At 39.0% G+C, this 17,681-nt stretch overlaps 1 protein-coding gene across 1 annotated transcript in view; it reads right to left on the bottom strand.

Annotated features, from left to right (window-relative positions):
* CAPZA1 (capping actin protein of muscle Z-line subunit alpha 1) overlaps positions 1–17,681 on the bottom strand; it is a 70,137-nt gene that overhangs the window by 16,242 nt on the left and 36,214 nt on the right. The window contains exons 2-3 of the mRNA XM_044672335.1: positions 12,813–12,876; positions 9,928–9,979 (exon numbers count right to left, since the gene is read on the bottom strand). Coding sequence (XP_044528270.1) covers positions 9,928–9,979; positions 12,813–12,876 — 116 coding nt within the window. The remainder of the gene's footprint in view (positions 1–9,927; positions 9,980–12,812; positions 12,877–17,681) is intronic.

Genomic DNA, 17,681 nt, shown 5'->3' with positions numbered 1-17,681 from the left:
TCTTACCTTCAGTCAAACAGTTTTATTAAATCACTTTATATCTTTGAGGCTTATAACTAAAAGGACCAGTGTTGATGTCATAATTCTGTCCCTGCTTTTCCACTATATGACAAATGTATATAATTGGAGTGAATGGCCAGTGGAAGAGATGGGCATAATGCAAAATTGTAAGATGTGACTACTTTCAACCTAATGTGTAGACATTCACAAACAACAAAGTGAATTGATAATTGAACTGTCTGTTAATACTAATCATGTACCATATCCACAAATTTGAATGTGGTTAACAACCAAATTTGTTTTACTACAGGCAACTCAACTGATATACACTGTTTTATGCATACAACTGGGAACTAATTACTTAAGTATATCCCCCCCCCCCATTTTTGTTTTAAATTAGAGTAATTCATTTTGTGTAATCACTGAACCTGGGGGTGGAGAAATTTATTTGCAAAAAAAGTGTTGATACTTATGTGTTCATATATAGAATTAGGTCCCTGATAAAGAAAAAGGGAATTAATTGAAATGAAAAGTATTGAGAAAGCAATAGGTTAAATAATCCTGCATGTTAAATGTAAATGATTCAAATGGGACAAGTAAAAACCTAAAGTTTCTGAATTTTAATTGCAAGGTAATTTCCTGATAGTTTAATGATATTTGAAAAATTATACTTATCTCTATTAAGATTTGCTTTATAAAAGATTTTAGCAGGAACATCTAAAGAAAGGTTTTTGGAGTCCAAATAACTACATCTCAGACAGAATTTGTTGACATTGGGAATGGGCTACTAAATTGCAAAGAAGTCTAATAATGCTGTATACTAATTTCTTCTGTTTACAAGCTGAGAGGAAAAACAGGGGATTTAAGACCATGATATTGACACTTAAGGCCAAAACCCACCTCAACTGGCCTGATATTTTGCCTTAACTGCTTTTCTACCTTCAGTAGAGACAAAAGAGGGACTGGTGACAAGGGTTTCTCTAGCAAGAGCAAGGTTAAGTAAAAAGGGGGAGGTCAGACATTCATTAACTTGCCTGTCCTTCAGAAAGGGTGAGGAAAGTCTAATCCCTACTGCCCAAGCTGCCCCTGCAGGCTCTCACAGAGGTCCATATCATCTTGTGAGCACTCATTATAAGTTGGGGAAGTGCCAGAGGAACAGATGTATGGTAGCTCTGGACCCTCATGGAGCTCCTGCTTACTTTCCATCTGGGGATTCCTTTATTGATAATATCCCTCTTCCTGATTTTTGGTCCCTGCCTCCTGAATCTACTATTTTATTTCTTCCTGCTTATATTCTGTTAACTTTCAGATGATTACAGCCATTCTATTATCATCTCCGGATGCTCTATATCCCCTAGATCAAGTCCATCAATCCTTTCCCTAACCCCAATGAGGGACACCTCTATGCCCCACTTCAGCTTGAAGAAGTTCCAAAAGAAGAGAACTTTGGCCCATATCCCTAGATATAAGGGAGGGTGGGGAGGGGGGAATGATGGGGTTGTGTGATAGGAAAGAATGAGAAATGGTGCTTTAAATTATGGTCTGAAATCCTCTCTAAATGGTGCTTTGAGATCCTAGCTTTTTTACTAGTTAGTAGATATTGTCAATTAGAAGTGTAGATTCTAATCCTGTGCTTTCCTCCTGTGTCTCCCTCCCAGCTGATAAGAGCTAGCCTGACATTCCAAGCCTAAAAGGGGGAGGGAATGACGGGGACTATCTTGAAGGTTGACAGATATATGACTTCCTCCCAGCTGATAAGAACATGAGAGGGGAGGAGATCCAAGCAACCTTCAAGGTTGACAAACAGGACAGGGGAAGGAACACCATACATGTACATTGGTTACCTTTGTAATTAAGGGAAGAGCTTTATGATTAGGGGAAATCCCCCAAACCTTGCACATGCCCTCTTTCCCTTTTTGTGCCCTGAAAAATTCATCCCAAGACGTGTGTCAGCCCTTAAAACATACCTCTACCTAAAGATCTTGCCCCTTCTAAATTTTCAGCCTGGATCACTCAGGGGAAGAATCATCTGAGGAAAGGCAGAGAATTCCCAAGGATAGAGGAGGGAATCCCTAGACACTAAGATTAAAATTAATATTCAACAACTCCAAGTATTATATTTTATAAGATTTATTAATAATCACTTGAAATAGAAGAAATAAAAGGCCAAAAGTAAAAGTTTGAGTAAAGAAAACTTTCCCAACTGCATTTGCGGGAACAGAGTGAGAGGTGGAGCTATACAACTTTATTTCCAAAATATAAAGACATAATGTGAGAATGAAAGTGAGATGCTAGGATTTAGTCTTGGGGAGCAGACTCTACTACAACATGCAAAAATCTAGAAACCTGAATTCTAGCAGGGCAGTGCTCCCTCTCATACCACCCTCCCTTCCAGCAGCTTTTCCCCCCCAAGCAACAGGTTTTCTTCCATCCCTCTAGCCATTCTAAACTTAACCCTATAAAACTAAACTTTCTGCCAGAGATAGTCTTGAGTTTTCATTCACAGAAGCACAGGCAGAGATGGATGGTAACAGCTAAAAGGGCAAATTACCACAATAATTAGGCAGAATAAACTATAGTCACCAATCAAATTAATACAATTTAAAAGGTATCCCTGGGGGGGGGGGAAAGTATGCTGTTTATTTGCTTCGTTGATTTACGGAATTCAATCTGTCCTAGTTGTCTTGGTCATCTGGTAACCACTGTAAATGGTGGTAACAAAACCAGATCAACTTATAGAAGTAACACTTATGCTCTGAACTCTTGTTTACAGGCAAACACCAGTCCTTTCTCAGAATTCACTTGTCACAATAATTGCTCTTTTTGTTCCCATTCCTATTTCTACACCCCTCAGAAACTTCTATTGCCTAGAGCCAGTCAGAAGAAACTAAGGCAATAAATGAGTTTTTTCCAAGAAGATATTTCTACCTCATCTCTTCCTTTAAAAAATTATTTATTTCTCCCCCACAAAAACCAATCACTGCCCAAAACAATAACAAAAATTCCAAACCTTTTAGGTAGGCAAAATTAAACAAAAAAAAGTGATTGTTCCATATATATATATTTGTTATTTACCAAATGATAAAAGATCTAAAGATCACGCCCAGCACCTTCTAGGATAACTATGTCTCACCTCTAAATCTCTGTTAGTATGGCTTCTAAGCTCAGCAAATTTTAGGGTTCCTACATGAATAATTTCCTTTTTTTAACCCTAAACAGTAAGCAGACACGATCTGTAGTATAAAGGAAAAAAAAATACAAAAGGGGCCTCAAACACAGCTGCCTTCAAGAATACTTTGTGATAAATTTAATCAAAAAAAGGTGAAAGAGGAAAGAATGACAACATCGTTTAAAGCTACAGAACAGAGATTGATTAAAAAAATGGTGCTACCCAGGTTATGTTCAAATACTATTTTTGAACATACAGTTTAAATACATTTAAATGTGTCTCAACAAGGTATACTTACTATAGGAACATGGACTGACAATAGTCTAGCTCCAGCTGTGTTACATGCAACTATGAGTCACATGTAAAATTGTACATTACAAATCTCAAAAAAAAAAAAAAAAAAAAAAAAAAAAAAAAAAAAGGATTGAGTCTTATGTTCAAATTTGTTATTTCTCTTCCCCTAAAATTGCCAACAAAAACCAAGTAACTCCTTAAATGTTAGAGCTTCACCTGATGCAGTGGCTGTATATATATATATACTGGTTTACTGAATGCAATTTCATACTCACATAGGACCCTAGAGAAATTGTTTTATTAGAAACCAAACACTTGCTGACAGGCCACACTAACAAGCCAGATGATATGGGTAGGGGAGAGGAGAAGCACTGATTCTTTACCAATTTAAAAGGAAATCTTTTAAAAATGTATTTTGTTTATTTGATTGATCATCATAGCTTATTCTGGTTAATTACTGTGGTACTTTGCCCTTTTCGCTGTTACCATCCACCTCCCTGCCTTCTCTTTTGTTGGCTTCTTTCAAAGCCCAGTTCCACAAGCCCAAAAGAACTAGGTCTCTGACATGTTGCAAGAACTGTGGGTTTGGGTTAGAATCTTGGCTTGATAAGCCAGAACCACTGACCAAGTTTAAAAAACAAAACAAAACTGTTTTCCATTTTATTAGTTCATTCCTCCTGTGAAACTATTTAAGATCATTTTGAAATGTCTCCAAAACCATATTTGAAAATTGGATTCTTTCTCATTATCTGTGCCTCATTTTTTGTTTTGTTTTTATGATGTTATTTCTTCTAGATTTTACTAGAATCAATCCCTCTAGTAACTTTTGGAAAACAGAAGGCAGCACCATGTGGACTTTCAATACCCTTACTACTCTACCCCTAGAAGTGCCTATGATATGCTCTCCTGCATTTTGGATGGAAGTAGTCTTACAGAGATTCTATGCTATAGCTCTATAGCAACTATACAGACAGTGCCCTGCCAAGCCATATTGTGGTGTGTCATTCGAAATATGCATTATCTTTTGAGTCTTTCAGGCTCTGGCACAGGAAACTCATACAGCCTATAGGGTGGCCTGAGACTATTGAAGTACCTGATCTCTTTACTACTTCCTGCCTCTTGCTCTGTTTAACAGGATCTCCTGCTTCTGCATCTGGACCCCTATCACTATAAACCCATAGTACATTGGCAATGTGGGCAACTAGCTGACAAGAGCAGCTTGTGGGTGGACAACAGCTGTCACACTCTGGCTCCAGATCCTGGAAGGAGTTGTAGCAAAGCCTGAGCTGCAGCTGACTGGTACTAGCAACACTAGTTGCCACCTCCAAAACACAGCTGGTCCTATTTTGGCATTATCCACATTTCACTGGCCGAGAGGCTCCCTAAGGCATTTGATCTTACCAGCTGCTGGGCTGGTTTCCAGGGTCCCACTATAGAAAACAGCATGAGAAGTTGGTCCTTCTCTCTTAGCAGGACCTATAAGAGCTTGGTATACCAAAGGAAAGGCCTTTCCGTACCACCTAAACAATGGTATTCTCATACCATCTCTGACCAACACCATGCACTCTACTCGGTAACCTCTAAAGCAGTGGTTCCCAAACTTTTTTGGCTTATCGCCCCCCTTTCCAGAAAAAATATTACTTATCCCCCTGGAAATTAATCTTTTAAAAATTTTAATATCAATTAATAGGAAAGATAAATGCACCTGTGGCCATCACAGCTCCACTGGATCACTGCAGCACCCACCAGGGGGTGATAGCGCCCACTTTGGGAATCACTGGTCTAGATGGTCCTCAAGAATATGAAAGTAGTCATTGCTCTCCTGATATCTTTTTTGAGTATTGAGCTGAGATATCTACCACCATCTGGGCAAACCAGACATATTTACCTGATCCTGTCAGCAGGTCCTCCTACCCCCACCCCACGTCACCTACTACACTATAGTCACTGCCTAAGTAGAGCTCCCAACATATAGACAGGGACCAGCTAGGCTCTAGCTCAAGATAATCCAGGAGTCTTAGAGCCTTAAAACAAAAAGAACAGTTTCCATATAAAGTGTTTTGGCTAAGATCTAGGGCTCAATTGTTCATAGTGATGTATGTAACTAACTTGTCTCTTTGTGGTGGGAAGATAGATCAAGCTAGGTCTGTAGTTACTGTGGGCACAGTTTCTTGACCATTGTTGCTGTGTTCAATCCTCCGAGTTGTTTCTGACCCCACTTAAGGTTTCCTTGGAAAAGATACTAGAGTGGTTTGTGATTTCCTTCTCCAGCTCATTTGATAGATGAGAAAACTGAGGCAAACAGTTAACTTATTTGAAAGACTTTTCAAAAGAAGTTGATTACTAATATTCAAAATAATCTGGAAGACTAGAATCTCTAGAGGCATGTCAAATGACTTGAAGACATAAAAGGTACAATCAATTCAGCTTAGTTCAAACCATATCAAATACCTACTAAACTTAAGCACTGTGTGAAGTATTAGAAATACAAAAATTAAAAAGTATGCCCCTTAGGAGACTGTATTATTTTGGTAGGGATGCTACACGTTCACAGACAAACAGAGTGTAAAAAGGGCAACCTCCCCAACATTTTCCACAGGGGGCACCAGGACAGATTTCATAGAAGTAGCAGCTGAGATGAATGCTTAAAGAGAAGGATTTTGAAAGACAAAGATGAAGAGGGAGTATATTCTAAGCAGATTTGTTTGTGAATTTATGGAATGCTCTCCACTGAGTAGTAAACTTCTATTTTCTCTGTATCAAAGAGTTGCCTGATAACACTCCCCTGCAAAGAGTCTGAGGGGTCTATCTGAAATAGGAACTATTATAACCATTGAAGAGTTGGGATTTCAGATTTTTTTTGGAGCAGGTTGCCAGCTACTAAGGAATTTTAATGCAATTCTTAAACTCCATTCAGTAAATGAACTTTAGATCTATAATGTAAATATGTAATCTTTTGGGTAACATGAAGGGATGGGTTGGGAAGATGGGAAGGAAATAAGAAGTTTAATGAATGGAGCATTTTGATGTTATTAAGTGACAAATATCTATGAAGTAGCTATAGTGCTAGGTAGCATATATAGTGGTAGGAACAGGGGATTCAAAAAAGGAAAACAAAATGGTCCTTATTCTCAAGAAGCTCATATATGTTAATCTGCATACTTTCAACACTCTGGGGCCAAGCACTAAAAGAGAAACTGGAAGTGAGAGAATCTAAAAGTTGGGCTAAGCCTCTATGAGTGAGTGAAAGGAAAATAGAGCAGCTTTGAGCACAGAGCACCACCTGGTGATGGCAGGGAGATACTGCACTTTGAGCAGTCAGGGAGGCCTTTAGGCCTACACTTTTACATAGGGGAGATGGAATGTTTATTTCAAGGAAGAACAAGGCGGCTAATTTGGCTAGAATATAGAGGATGGAAAGAAAAGTAACATGAAATAAAACGAAAGTAAACAAACCATTCGATGGAGTACCTCAAAGTAGGTGCACTAAGGAGTCAAAGAGGACTTTTGAATACTAGAATGGCATTATCTGAGTTGTCCCCTTTTTGGCAGATCTGTGAAAGATGGGTTGGAGGAGAGAGATTGAAGGCAGAGAGATAAATTATGAAATTATTTTAGTTCGGGCAGGAGGTAAGGAGGATATGTTAGAGATGTTATAGAGACAGAATTAACAAGATTTCTCAATGGACTGATTAGATGTAAAGGAAAGAAAAGAGTTTTCTGAGCTTATCAAATGTACAAAAGACACAAAGCTGAAAGGCAAATAATGGGATTACTGAATCAAGATTTTAAAAGGTCTCTAATGAGTTGGAAAAAAATAAAACGTAATTGGGAAAAATGTAAAATTTTTACTTGGGTCCTAAAAGTTACTTTGTATAGGACCCATTATAACAGCAGATATTTGAAAAACACCTTGGAAACTAAGAAGTAGTTTTTGTGGCACTGTAGATAGTGTTGTGAGGATTTATTTAGCAATTAATTTAGTAATAGTGTTGGACCTAGCAGGAAGGGCTGGAGGATTCCAAGATGGAATGAAGGAGCAGGAAGTTGGACATAACTGTTGCTAACCCTGGGAGATCTCAGAGTTAGAGAAAAACTGCATCCTGATTCTCTGGGATCCTGAGAGGTGAAGGCTTTCAGCAAGTGGACAAGACCTGCAGAGCTGCTCCAAGTGGGGAAGTGGTTTGGGATCTGGTGGACAGCATTTCAAACTCACTCTCCCTACCTGGGTACCTTGGATCACCTGGCAGAGTTGGCTCTTGGCATCCTGTGACCATCCTTGGATTACTGTGAGACCCCAATTGCCCGTTAGCTGTGCTGACCAAACCTGGCTGGAACCAGGTTTGAAGAAGCTTTCCCTGTGACTCCAGTACTGCTCCTTTGGGCCCTGCCTGGCTTAGGTCAATTAGGATAGAGTAGTTAAGTCCTTCCCTGCCCCCTGTGTTTTGCCCTTAGGTTTCAAGTGTAGAAATCCCCTAACCCATCCTTTATTTACTTTCCCTCAAATAAACTGCATATGCTTTACCTTTGCCTGCTGGTTCCAAAGACTCTGGCCTAGGGTGAGCTGGGAGACCTTTGGGACAACTGCCATTCCTGTGTCAGTTAAAACAGTGAACCCTTGGTCTCCCTATCCTGGTTGGTCCTGTCTCTCCTTCAACCCAGTGTGGACCCACAAACCATTTAGGTTATATTTTAATAATAATTAACATCCCTGGTGCCCCACTTTTACAATAGACCTGGACTCAGAGTTGGCAAGAAACACAAGAAAAGTTGGCCTCCGAAATACAAAGGTTATGCAAGTTACTGAACCTTTCAATGCCACCAGTTATTCTAAGATCATGAACTAGAGAGTAGATGTCAACTTGTATCAATGGAGGGAATTTCTTCACTGGGAAGTTTCCAAAAGAAATGAAATCACACACTGAGTCCAAAAGGAAAAGGAAGGAAGAGAAAAAGTCTAAGAGATTTTATTTAATAAGAGCAATGATGTCACATGGCTACCAAAATAGCTATATATCCAGGCTATGTTATTAGAAAGTTTCCAGATCATAAGTAATACTTTTTTGTACTTGATACTAACAAGACCATATCTACAACATATGCAGTTCTAGTAGATACTTGAGAGAGGAGTGAAAATAGGGAGCCCAAATAGATGAATACTGTAAAGAATCTCTAAGAATGTTTTGGGAGGAATGGTCAAACAAAGTTAATTTTTAGCCTGGTAAAGAGAAGATCACAAAGAGAAAAGAAAACATAATAGATGTTTTCAAATACTTAAAAATTGTTTTGTGACATATCTCTATAACTGAAGATAACTTTAGATGGCAACAATTCTCAGATAAAAAACACATATAAGATAAAAAACACATGTTACTACTAATTAATGTTAAAGCACATTATAATTATATTCTCTAGTTTGTATATAATATATAATATAATATAACAGCAAGAGCTTTTTTATTTGAAATAAGGCTCAACAAATTTCAAATAAATGAAGATGAAGGTGGTGGGGGATTGTTCCCCTAATAGGGATGTTATAAAAGAGATTTCTTGCACTGTGTGAAAGGTACTCTAAAGCTCATTTCAACTCTGCAATTTTATGAAATCAAACTTAGATGCTAAAGTTTGAAGTCATTGTGTTCTGTGCTTGAGCTGTAGTGTGTCTTGATGATATCTTAATTGACTCTTTGCAAGGCCTCTATGAACTATTAAGCAAATGAACAACTTTTAATAGGAACTGCTGAAGGACAACTATCTAAAATGTTTTAGATGGTCTATGTCTGTGCTGGTGAACCTATGGCACTTGTGCTGGAGCATACTGGAGGGGGTTGCTCCCCTCCCCCTCTCCATGTGACCGGAGAACATTTATCCCATCACCAGTTCCTTTGCCCAGCAGCCTAATGGGAGTGCTTCCTCCCTCCCCTGTCTGGGGTAAGAGGGTGGCTCACACTTGGCATGAGGGTTGTGGTTTGGATCTCTAAAAGGTTTGCCATCACTTGGTCTATGTGTTACAAGTACACTAAAAGTTCTAGATTTAGTAGCCAGGAACTTTTGGGGAGGCTCTTTGGAAAACTTTAAAATTCTTCTAGATAGAGGAGTAACATCTAACTTTTGCTAAACTAGTAATATAAGAAATTTACACTTGAGCTAAATAAAGTACATGATAATTTACTAGATGGAAATTAACTCTCTCCTTAGTCCTGTGCCTGGCCCATAGTAGGTACTTAGTAAACATTTACTGATTGATTATTTACTAATGTAAATGAGAAAAAAGGGATGGTATGTATTAAATTTTTAGTAAATATCCCCACCCTTATCCCCCTTCCCATACTATTTAATGTCAGACAGATGCTGAAAATCTGTTTTATTTTGTATAACTTTAGTTTCCCATAGATCTAGTTCTCTACAAATAATGTATTCAACATTAAGGTGATAGGCTAAGGTAGGTTTTGAAAAGTACTTACTGAGCTGCCCCTTCCCTGAGAAGATTGTCATTGTTAAGCAGTAACCGGACATCTGGGGGGAAATATTAAAAGGGTTGAACAAATGACAAATATACTGAATTTTTAGTGATGTTTAGGTTAGATTGTTAAGCATAAAAAAAGGTTACTTATAAAGATATGTCACTGGATATGAACAAATACAAGTAAATTTTAAGCATAGAGACTTTGTAATTTCATGTAGGTAAGCACCTTCTTTGTAACTTAAGAGTTTTAAAAAGTTGACTTACCAAGGGTCATACAGTCAGGATGGGCCAGAGGCAAGACTTGAACCACGTCCTCAATCTACTATCCCACACCATGTCTCAGACTCGGTGTTTATTACTTACATAGAAGGTATTGTGTAAATAAAAACCAGCAAAGGCTTCTCTCAAAGGATTTTACAACCAAAGACATTATACCAGTATTATTTTGTCAGCATGTTATAGTGTTCTTGGTCCTTGCATCTTAGAAGATCATGATATAATCATCTAGATGAATAGGAACTTCTGAAAATACTAGCCATAGATTAATGGCAGTAATATTGCTCAGTATTTTTCTATGCAGGGGTCAGCAGCCTTTTAAATAGGTGTGCTCAAATTCAGCTTACTTTCCTTTGGGTATGTTGAGGAAGGAATTTGTGGATGATGATCTTGGTTGTTCCTGGACTCTTAAATGAGACAGAGGGACTGATTATAAACCCAGAGGCTTAAAAGCTCCCAAGAGGTAGGAACTAAGAGTCTTGCATGCCAATAAAAAAATAGCACTCAAGCACCAGGAAAGCTGACAATCACTGGACTATTATTTTGGACTCATTTATCTTTCTGATATTCCAACAAATTAGGTATAATTGTTAGCTATCAAAAAAGGGACTAAAGAAAGTTTGTTTTAAAGATTAAGGATTAAAATGAATTAAAATCAAAGGCTAAGTAGCATTTTCTAGTTTTGTATTTTTTGTTTTATGCATGTTTTTATGCATGTTTTAAATTTGCATGTGGAAATGATGAAGAGAACTTAGGGAAGTAAATATATGCTGTTCCCTGTCCCTTTTCCCCCTACTATAATCAGCAAATGGTCATGGACCCTAATTCTGCTTTGATACACTAAGTTGATTCATTCAATATTAATGAACGGCTGATATGCTTACTGATTTTTTTACTGGTTACATTTTGGCATTTTAATATTCTCTCCAGAATACTGAAGTGGCTGTGTTGGACTAAGCACTGAAATTTAATTATAGTCAAAATGCACAGAAAATTCTGAAACTTATAACAACACAGACTTTTCTGTTTTATTATCATATTTAGATCTCAAGAAATGATTAGATAATGAATCAGTTGCATAGGCATGTTTTTTTAAAAAATTTTTTTTAAACCCTTACCTTCTGTCTTGGAGTCAATACTGTGTATTGGCTCCAAGGCAGAAGAGTGGTAAGGGTAGGTAATGGGGGTCAAGTGACTTGCTCAGGGTCACACAGCTGAGAAGTGGCTGAGGCCAGATTTGAAGCTAGGACCTCCCGTCTCTAGGCCTGACTCTCATTCCACTGAGCTACCCAGCTGCCCCCCCTAGGCATATGTTTTTGTATTACCTAATTTATACCGTCTACAGTTTGGATCCATATTTTGAGTCTCTCATCTTGAGACCAATTGTTTCTTTCTGGGACTTGATAATATTTGACTTTAGCCTGAGTTCTGGTTCTCATTCAATCACTATTTTATAGGTTGGGGTAGTGGGAAAGATGATATAGAACCCTGAAATTATAATAATAAGAGCCAGTAATTAATGTTATGATAGAGGGGAGAGAGAGTCTATATAGTGAGACTCTCTTCTAGCTCTCCCCTCATGCTTAATATACATTGGGAGACGTCACCTGAAACTGGGTGACCTGGATGGTTGTGCCGCCCCACAGGAATTAGGGGTGAGCCTTCCCTATAAGACAAGGTATGTGGTACCCCAATCCGATTCTGAATGAGGGTGGAGTTTATCCAAGCTTCCCCCAAGGTCAGTCAACTTCAAAGCGGGTGGTCTGGCTTCAAGATGGAGGCAGCCAGACCAAGCTGTGATTCCCCTCTCCCTTGTTGTCTCTCAGGCACTTTGGAACACGATCTGACTAATGAATGGCTTTTATTATTCACGATTCAGGGACTGGGAAAGGGGTGAAGGGCAGAGGGATTTTGGGGTGCCCTCTTCTCTATTTCTATGGTGTTCATCACTCAGATGGGAACCTTTTGGGTTCCCACTCCCAAGCTTCTTCTTCCCCCCTTCTCCTTCTGATTCTATTTCTATTATTCTATTTCTATCCCTTTCTATAATTATAAGTTTTTACTGAAAGGGAGTCTCTCAGCAAAGTTGGATAATGGGAGAAGGAGACTAAGAAGATTGTTCCCAAAATGGAGTCCAAAAACTTAGCTAACTCAACTATTAAAGTCTTGATGGATGAGAAGCGATGGGATGCCTTTGACCAGGGAATCAGGGTTTCAATGTCCAAAGAAAGATCCTCAAGAAGCCCTCAGGATTGGATCCGAGCTGGGATGCCCACCTCCTCCCTCTCCCCAGGCCTCCACTGGCAGCCCTCCTCCCTCCTCCTTCCTCTGGAGAATCCCCCAGAATTCCCTCTGGTCTCAACTGCCAGTAATTGTCACTAATTATCAGCCATTCCTTCTCTGGCTCCTTTTGTCCCATCCCCCCTGCACAAATCCAATCTTTACAGTATATGGGGTAGTAAGGGTTATAAAATATTTTACCTTGAAGGATTTAAAGTTAATGACTTGTAATGATAAAGAGAAAAATACAAGGTCAAGTAATTACATTCTCCTCTAATGAAGCCATCACTTAACAATTTAACCATTTACTTATGTTTAATTACTCACCATTAAACACTTCATTAAATTCTCCTGGGGGAGCATGAGTGATGAACTTGGCAGCTATCCGTACCTATGGGAAAAGCAGAGAATTAATGATTGGTAATTATTAGTAGTAAGGGTCAAGGTATTAATATAAATTTGAGTTATGAGTCTGTCTAATCAGTCTGTCTTTATGAGAAAAGATAAATTTTCATCATAGAATAATACACTCAGGAAAATGAACTTTGATTCCTTTTTCTCTTAAGCCTCTAGGACAGCATTGGCAAAAGTTTTCAAGTTCACATGCCCAAACCACAACTTCAAGTTGCCTGTGAGCCCCCTGAAATACCCCAGAGAATGGAGGGAGGAAGTGCTCATTTTGAAGAGCTGGACAGAGGGGCAGGGCATGCAAAAAATTTCCTTGAGCTCTGGGAAGAGGAGGAACAGAGCAGCTCTCCTGTGCCAGCCCCAGCATGTGTGCTAATACTTCACTAACACTGCTCTAGAATAAGATTACATGTATATCTTTATCTTTTAAAAAATTATTTCTTAGGTTTTAAATTTAGAAGCTATCAGTATCCAAATGAATCAGGTACGGTGAAAACCTAAGGAATACATTGCCTTCTGCTGTTAGGAAACATTTACTTCAATAATGTGCATTTGCCTTTTTTTTTTTTTGGAGTGGGTATAGGTGGAGTGAATTCTCTGCAAATAAGGTCAATAAGTAAACAAATGTTAAGAGCTTATATAGGAGTTGTGTTGAGCTTTGGGGATACAAATGACAGTCCCTGACCTCAAGGAGCTTAAGGTCTAAAGGGGGAAGATAATACCTAAAAGGAAACTGAATGGAGAAGGAATAGGCAAAAGGACAAGGAAGAGGGTGAGAAGGTAACAGAGACCAGCATGATGAAATAGTCAGAAAAGCCCCCAAATAGTATAGCCAGGTGAGAAAGGAGGAGGTACTATATTCTATACTTTAAAAAATATGTACTATGTTTCTATATATGCAACTAAGGACCACTATGAACAATTTGGAAGCAATATGGAACAGAATCCTCTATTAATTTAATGTTTCCCAGGGGTCATTGTAGGCAGGAAAAAAACAAATAATATAAGTTTGGCAGAGCTGTTTTTGGACTCCTAACTTGTAATCTTTCTTAGGCCTAGATCTGAAATGGAAACAACTTACAAGCTTCATGTGTATAAAGCAGTGATGGGCAAACTTTTTAAAAGAGGGGGTCAAAAGAAAGGAAATGCTCATCTGTCAGTCTGTTTCTAAGGCAACTCTTTCGAAGTTTCATTGTATTGTATCTTCCTCATTATATTTGTCAGATTGGGAATAATGTCAGATGGCTGCATAGAACATTTCAGGGGCCCGCATCTGGCCCACGGGCTGTACTTTGCCCATCACTGGTATAAAATATTGACTACTTGGTATGCAATCTGGCAACAACTACATATTATAGTGATACTATTAATTATCAACTAGAATGATCTAGAAGTTGCTGAAATCTTTGGATATATCAGGGAAGGACGTTGAAGATTCTCTAACATTTGACATAATGGTATGAAAATGAATATTTTCACATTTATATTTATATAAAAGACATAGCAAAATCTTAAGAGATGGAAGGGACCTCAGAGGTTGTCCAGCTTACCCTATACTTAAAAAGGAAGCATGTCTACAACATCTGATGACTTCAAAGGATATCCAGTCTCCCCTTGAAGATTTAACATACTATCTTGTGCAAAGCTCTATATGGGAGTTTCTCTTCATAGTGAACAGAAAAATCTTAATGTATGATTCTTACCTATTGCTCCTAGTTCTCCCCTATGAAGTCAAGCTGGGCAATTATAGAATCCTCCTTTCATGTGGTAGCTTTTCAATTATTTGAAGATAATGTATACTTTCTAAGTCTATTTTTCTTAAAGCTTGACCTCCCTTTGTTCCTTAACTTATCCACACTTGGCATGATCTCTAGTGTTCTCATTCTCCTGCTCATATTCTGTCAACATCATTTTTAAAACATGGAACCCCAAGTATAAAAGACTGCTAGGAGAAAGGGAGGGTCTTCCATACTGGACACAATACTTCTTTTGGGCAAAAGTACATCTGAGAGTTCTGGGTTAAGATGGTGGCAGAGTAAGAAGCAGCTTATAACCTCTCCTGACTGAAACACACAAAACTCCTCAAGGGGACATAAAAACAAGTCCAGACGAACGGAGGAACCCCACAACAGGGTGCAGCGTGGAAGGTACGTGGAATCCGGGCATTTCCATGCTATAAAGGGGTGAAACAGCTCTCACTAAATCGCGGGCTGAGCAACCACCCCACCCCCACACCCCCTCCACACACACCACCTATAGTGCCGAAACCAGCTAAAAAGAAATAGAGCAAGTTTGGGGCACCCATCGAGTCATTGGCAGCTCCAGGGCCTGTTCCTGAGAGCAGCAAGATTTAGGACCCCAAAAAGCTAACTCTGAGCGCGGGAGCAGAGCGCAGAGAGCGGGCTCAGGGCACAGGCACAGGTGGAGGCGTGAGTGGAGGCAGACACAGCCACGAGCTAAGGCTCTGAAACCCTGAGTGGGAAACCAGTGCAGACGGGTATATGACTGTGGAAGCAGCGCCCTGAGACTTGTAAAGGAACCTCTGGCAGAGGATCAAGCAAGGGGGTCCACCAGGGGGCTTGACCTTGGAAAAAACCAGAACACAGACCTCAGGAGCCAAAAGACCGCGGACAGACCCTGAGCGTGAGGATAAACCTGAGAAGCTGCTGGGCTAACTATGGCTACCCAGTCTCAGGAAGTTCAGAAGAGAAAGATTAACAACAAGAAAAAGAAGTCTTTAACACTCGACAACTTTTACACAGAGAAAATCCAGACAACCGAGCAAACAGAGGAGGAGAACAAACAAGCATCCGGACCCCCCTCAAATAAGGAAAACTCCTCACAAGCTATGGAAGAGTTCAAAACTGAGATTTTGAGGAAAATGGAAGAGATCTGGCAAGAAAATAACAATTTAAAAGGAAGAATCTTGCAATTGGAAAGCGAGGCTCAGAAACCAAATGAACTGATAAGCAAATTGAACACCAGAAATGACCAGATTGAAAAGGAATACCAGAAGATAATGGCCGAAAACCAGAAGATCATAGCCAAAAACCGAAAGATTATAGCCAAAAACCAAAAGACCATAGCTGAAAACCGAAAGATTATAGCCGAAAACCAATCCCTAAAGGCTAGAATTGAGCAATTGGAAGCTAATGATCTCTCAAGACAACAAGAACAAATAAAACAAAGTCAAAAGACTGAAAAAATAGAAGGAAACATGAAATATCTCAATGAGAGAGTGACAGACCAAGAAAACCAGTATAGAAGAGACAATTTGAGAATAATTGGTCTTCCAGAAAAACCAGAAATTAATAGAAACCTGGACTCCATACTGAAAGAAATTATTCAGCAAAACTGCCCTGAAGTCCTACAAGAGGGCAATATAGACATTGAAAGGATCCATAGAACACCCGCGACATTCGACCCAGATAAAAAAACGCCCAGAAATATAATTGCCAAATTCAAGAGTTTCCAAGCAAAAGAAAAAATCTTACAAGAAGCCAGAAAGAGACAATTCAAATATCAAGGAGCACCAATCAGGATCACACAGGATCTGGCAGCCTCCATGCTAAAAGACCACAAGGCTTGGAATACGATATTCAGAAAGGCAAGAGAGCTGGGCCTGCAACCACGGATCAACTACCCATCAAAATTGACTATATATTTCCAGGGGAAAGTATGGGCATTCAACAAAATTGAAGAATTCCAGGTATTTGCACAGAAAAGACCAGGACTAAATTGAAAGTTTGATATCCAACCACAAAAATTGAGAGAAACATGAAAAGATAAATGAGATACAGAGGGGAAAGAAAGAAAACTTATAATTTTTAAATTTGCCTTTTTAAGGGCCTCAGTGAGATCTAATTATCTGTATTCCTATGTAGAGAAATGTTATGTATAATTCTCTGTGGTGAACTCTATTCACTATTATAGTATTCACTATTATAGTAATCAGAAGAATAATTCACAGGGTGAGGGTGGAACACTAAATAATCTTAAGATGACATGGGGGATGGGAAAGAGGAGGTAAATAGCAGGGGACACCAAGAGAAACTTGAGTGAATAAGAAAAATAGGATATTCTATTACACACAAAAAGGGCATGGGAAGGAGAGGGTACAAATACTATTATAAGAAGGAGAGGAAGCGAGCATTAAGAGGTAATAATCAAACCTTACTCTCAGTGTAATCAACCCGGAGAGGGAAGAGTAGCTATACTATCCATTGGGACATAAAACCCTTATCTAACCCTTCTGAGAAAGTCAGAAGGGATAAACCAAGGGGAGCAGGGGAGTGGGGAGGTCAAAAAAAGGGAGGGGAGAAGAAGGGGGAGGGAATTCATAAGGCCTTTAAAAACAAAAAGGGGGGGGAATAAGGGAGGGGATAAAGGATAGTGGCTCAATAGCAAACCACTGGTTTAAAAGGGAAATAGTATAAGAAAAAGGGGGTAGGAATAGGGGAGGATACGAAAATGTCAGCAAATGCACAACTGATGATTATAACTCTGAATGTGAATGGGATGAACTCGCTCATAAAACGGAAGCAAATAGCAGAGTGGATTAGAAACCAAAATCCTACCATATGTTGTCTACAAGAAACACATATGAGGCAGGTGGACATACACAAGTTTAAGGTTCAGGGCTTGAGCAAAATCTTTTGGGCGTCAAATGAGAAAAAGAAGGCAGGAGTGGCTATTATGATTTCTGACAAAACCAAAGTAAAAATAGATATGATTAAAAAAGACAGGGAAGGTCATTACATCCTGATTAAAGGCAGTATAAACAATGAG

Source organism: Gracilinanus agilis, chromosome 4, assembly GCF_016433145.1.
Source record: "Gracilinanus agilis isolate LMUSP501 chromosome 4, AgileGrace, whole genome shotgun sequence".
In the NCBI taxonomy this organism is placed as follows: Eukaryota; Metazoa; Chordata; class Mammalia; order Didelphimorphia; family Didelphidae; genus Gracilinanus; species Gracilinanus agilis.
The sequence above is the reverse complement of the archived record's forward strand: the minus strand, read 5'-3'. Positions and strand labels throughout refer to the sequence as shown.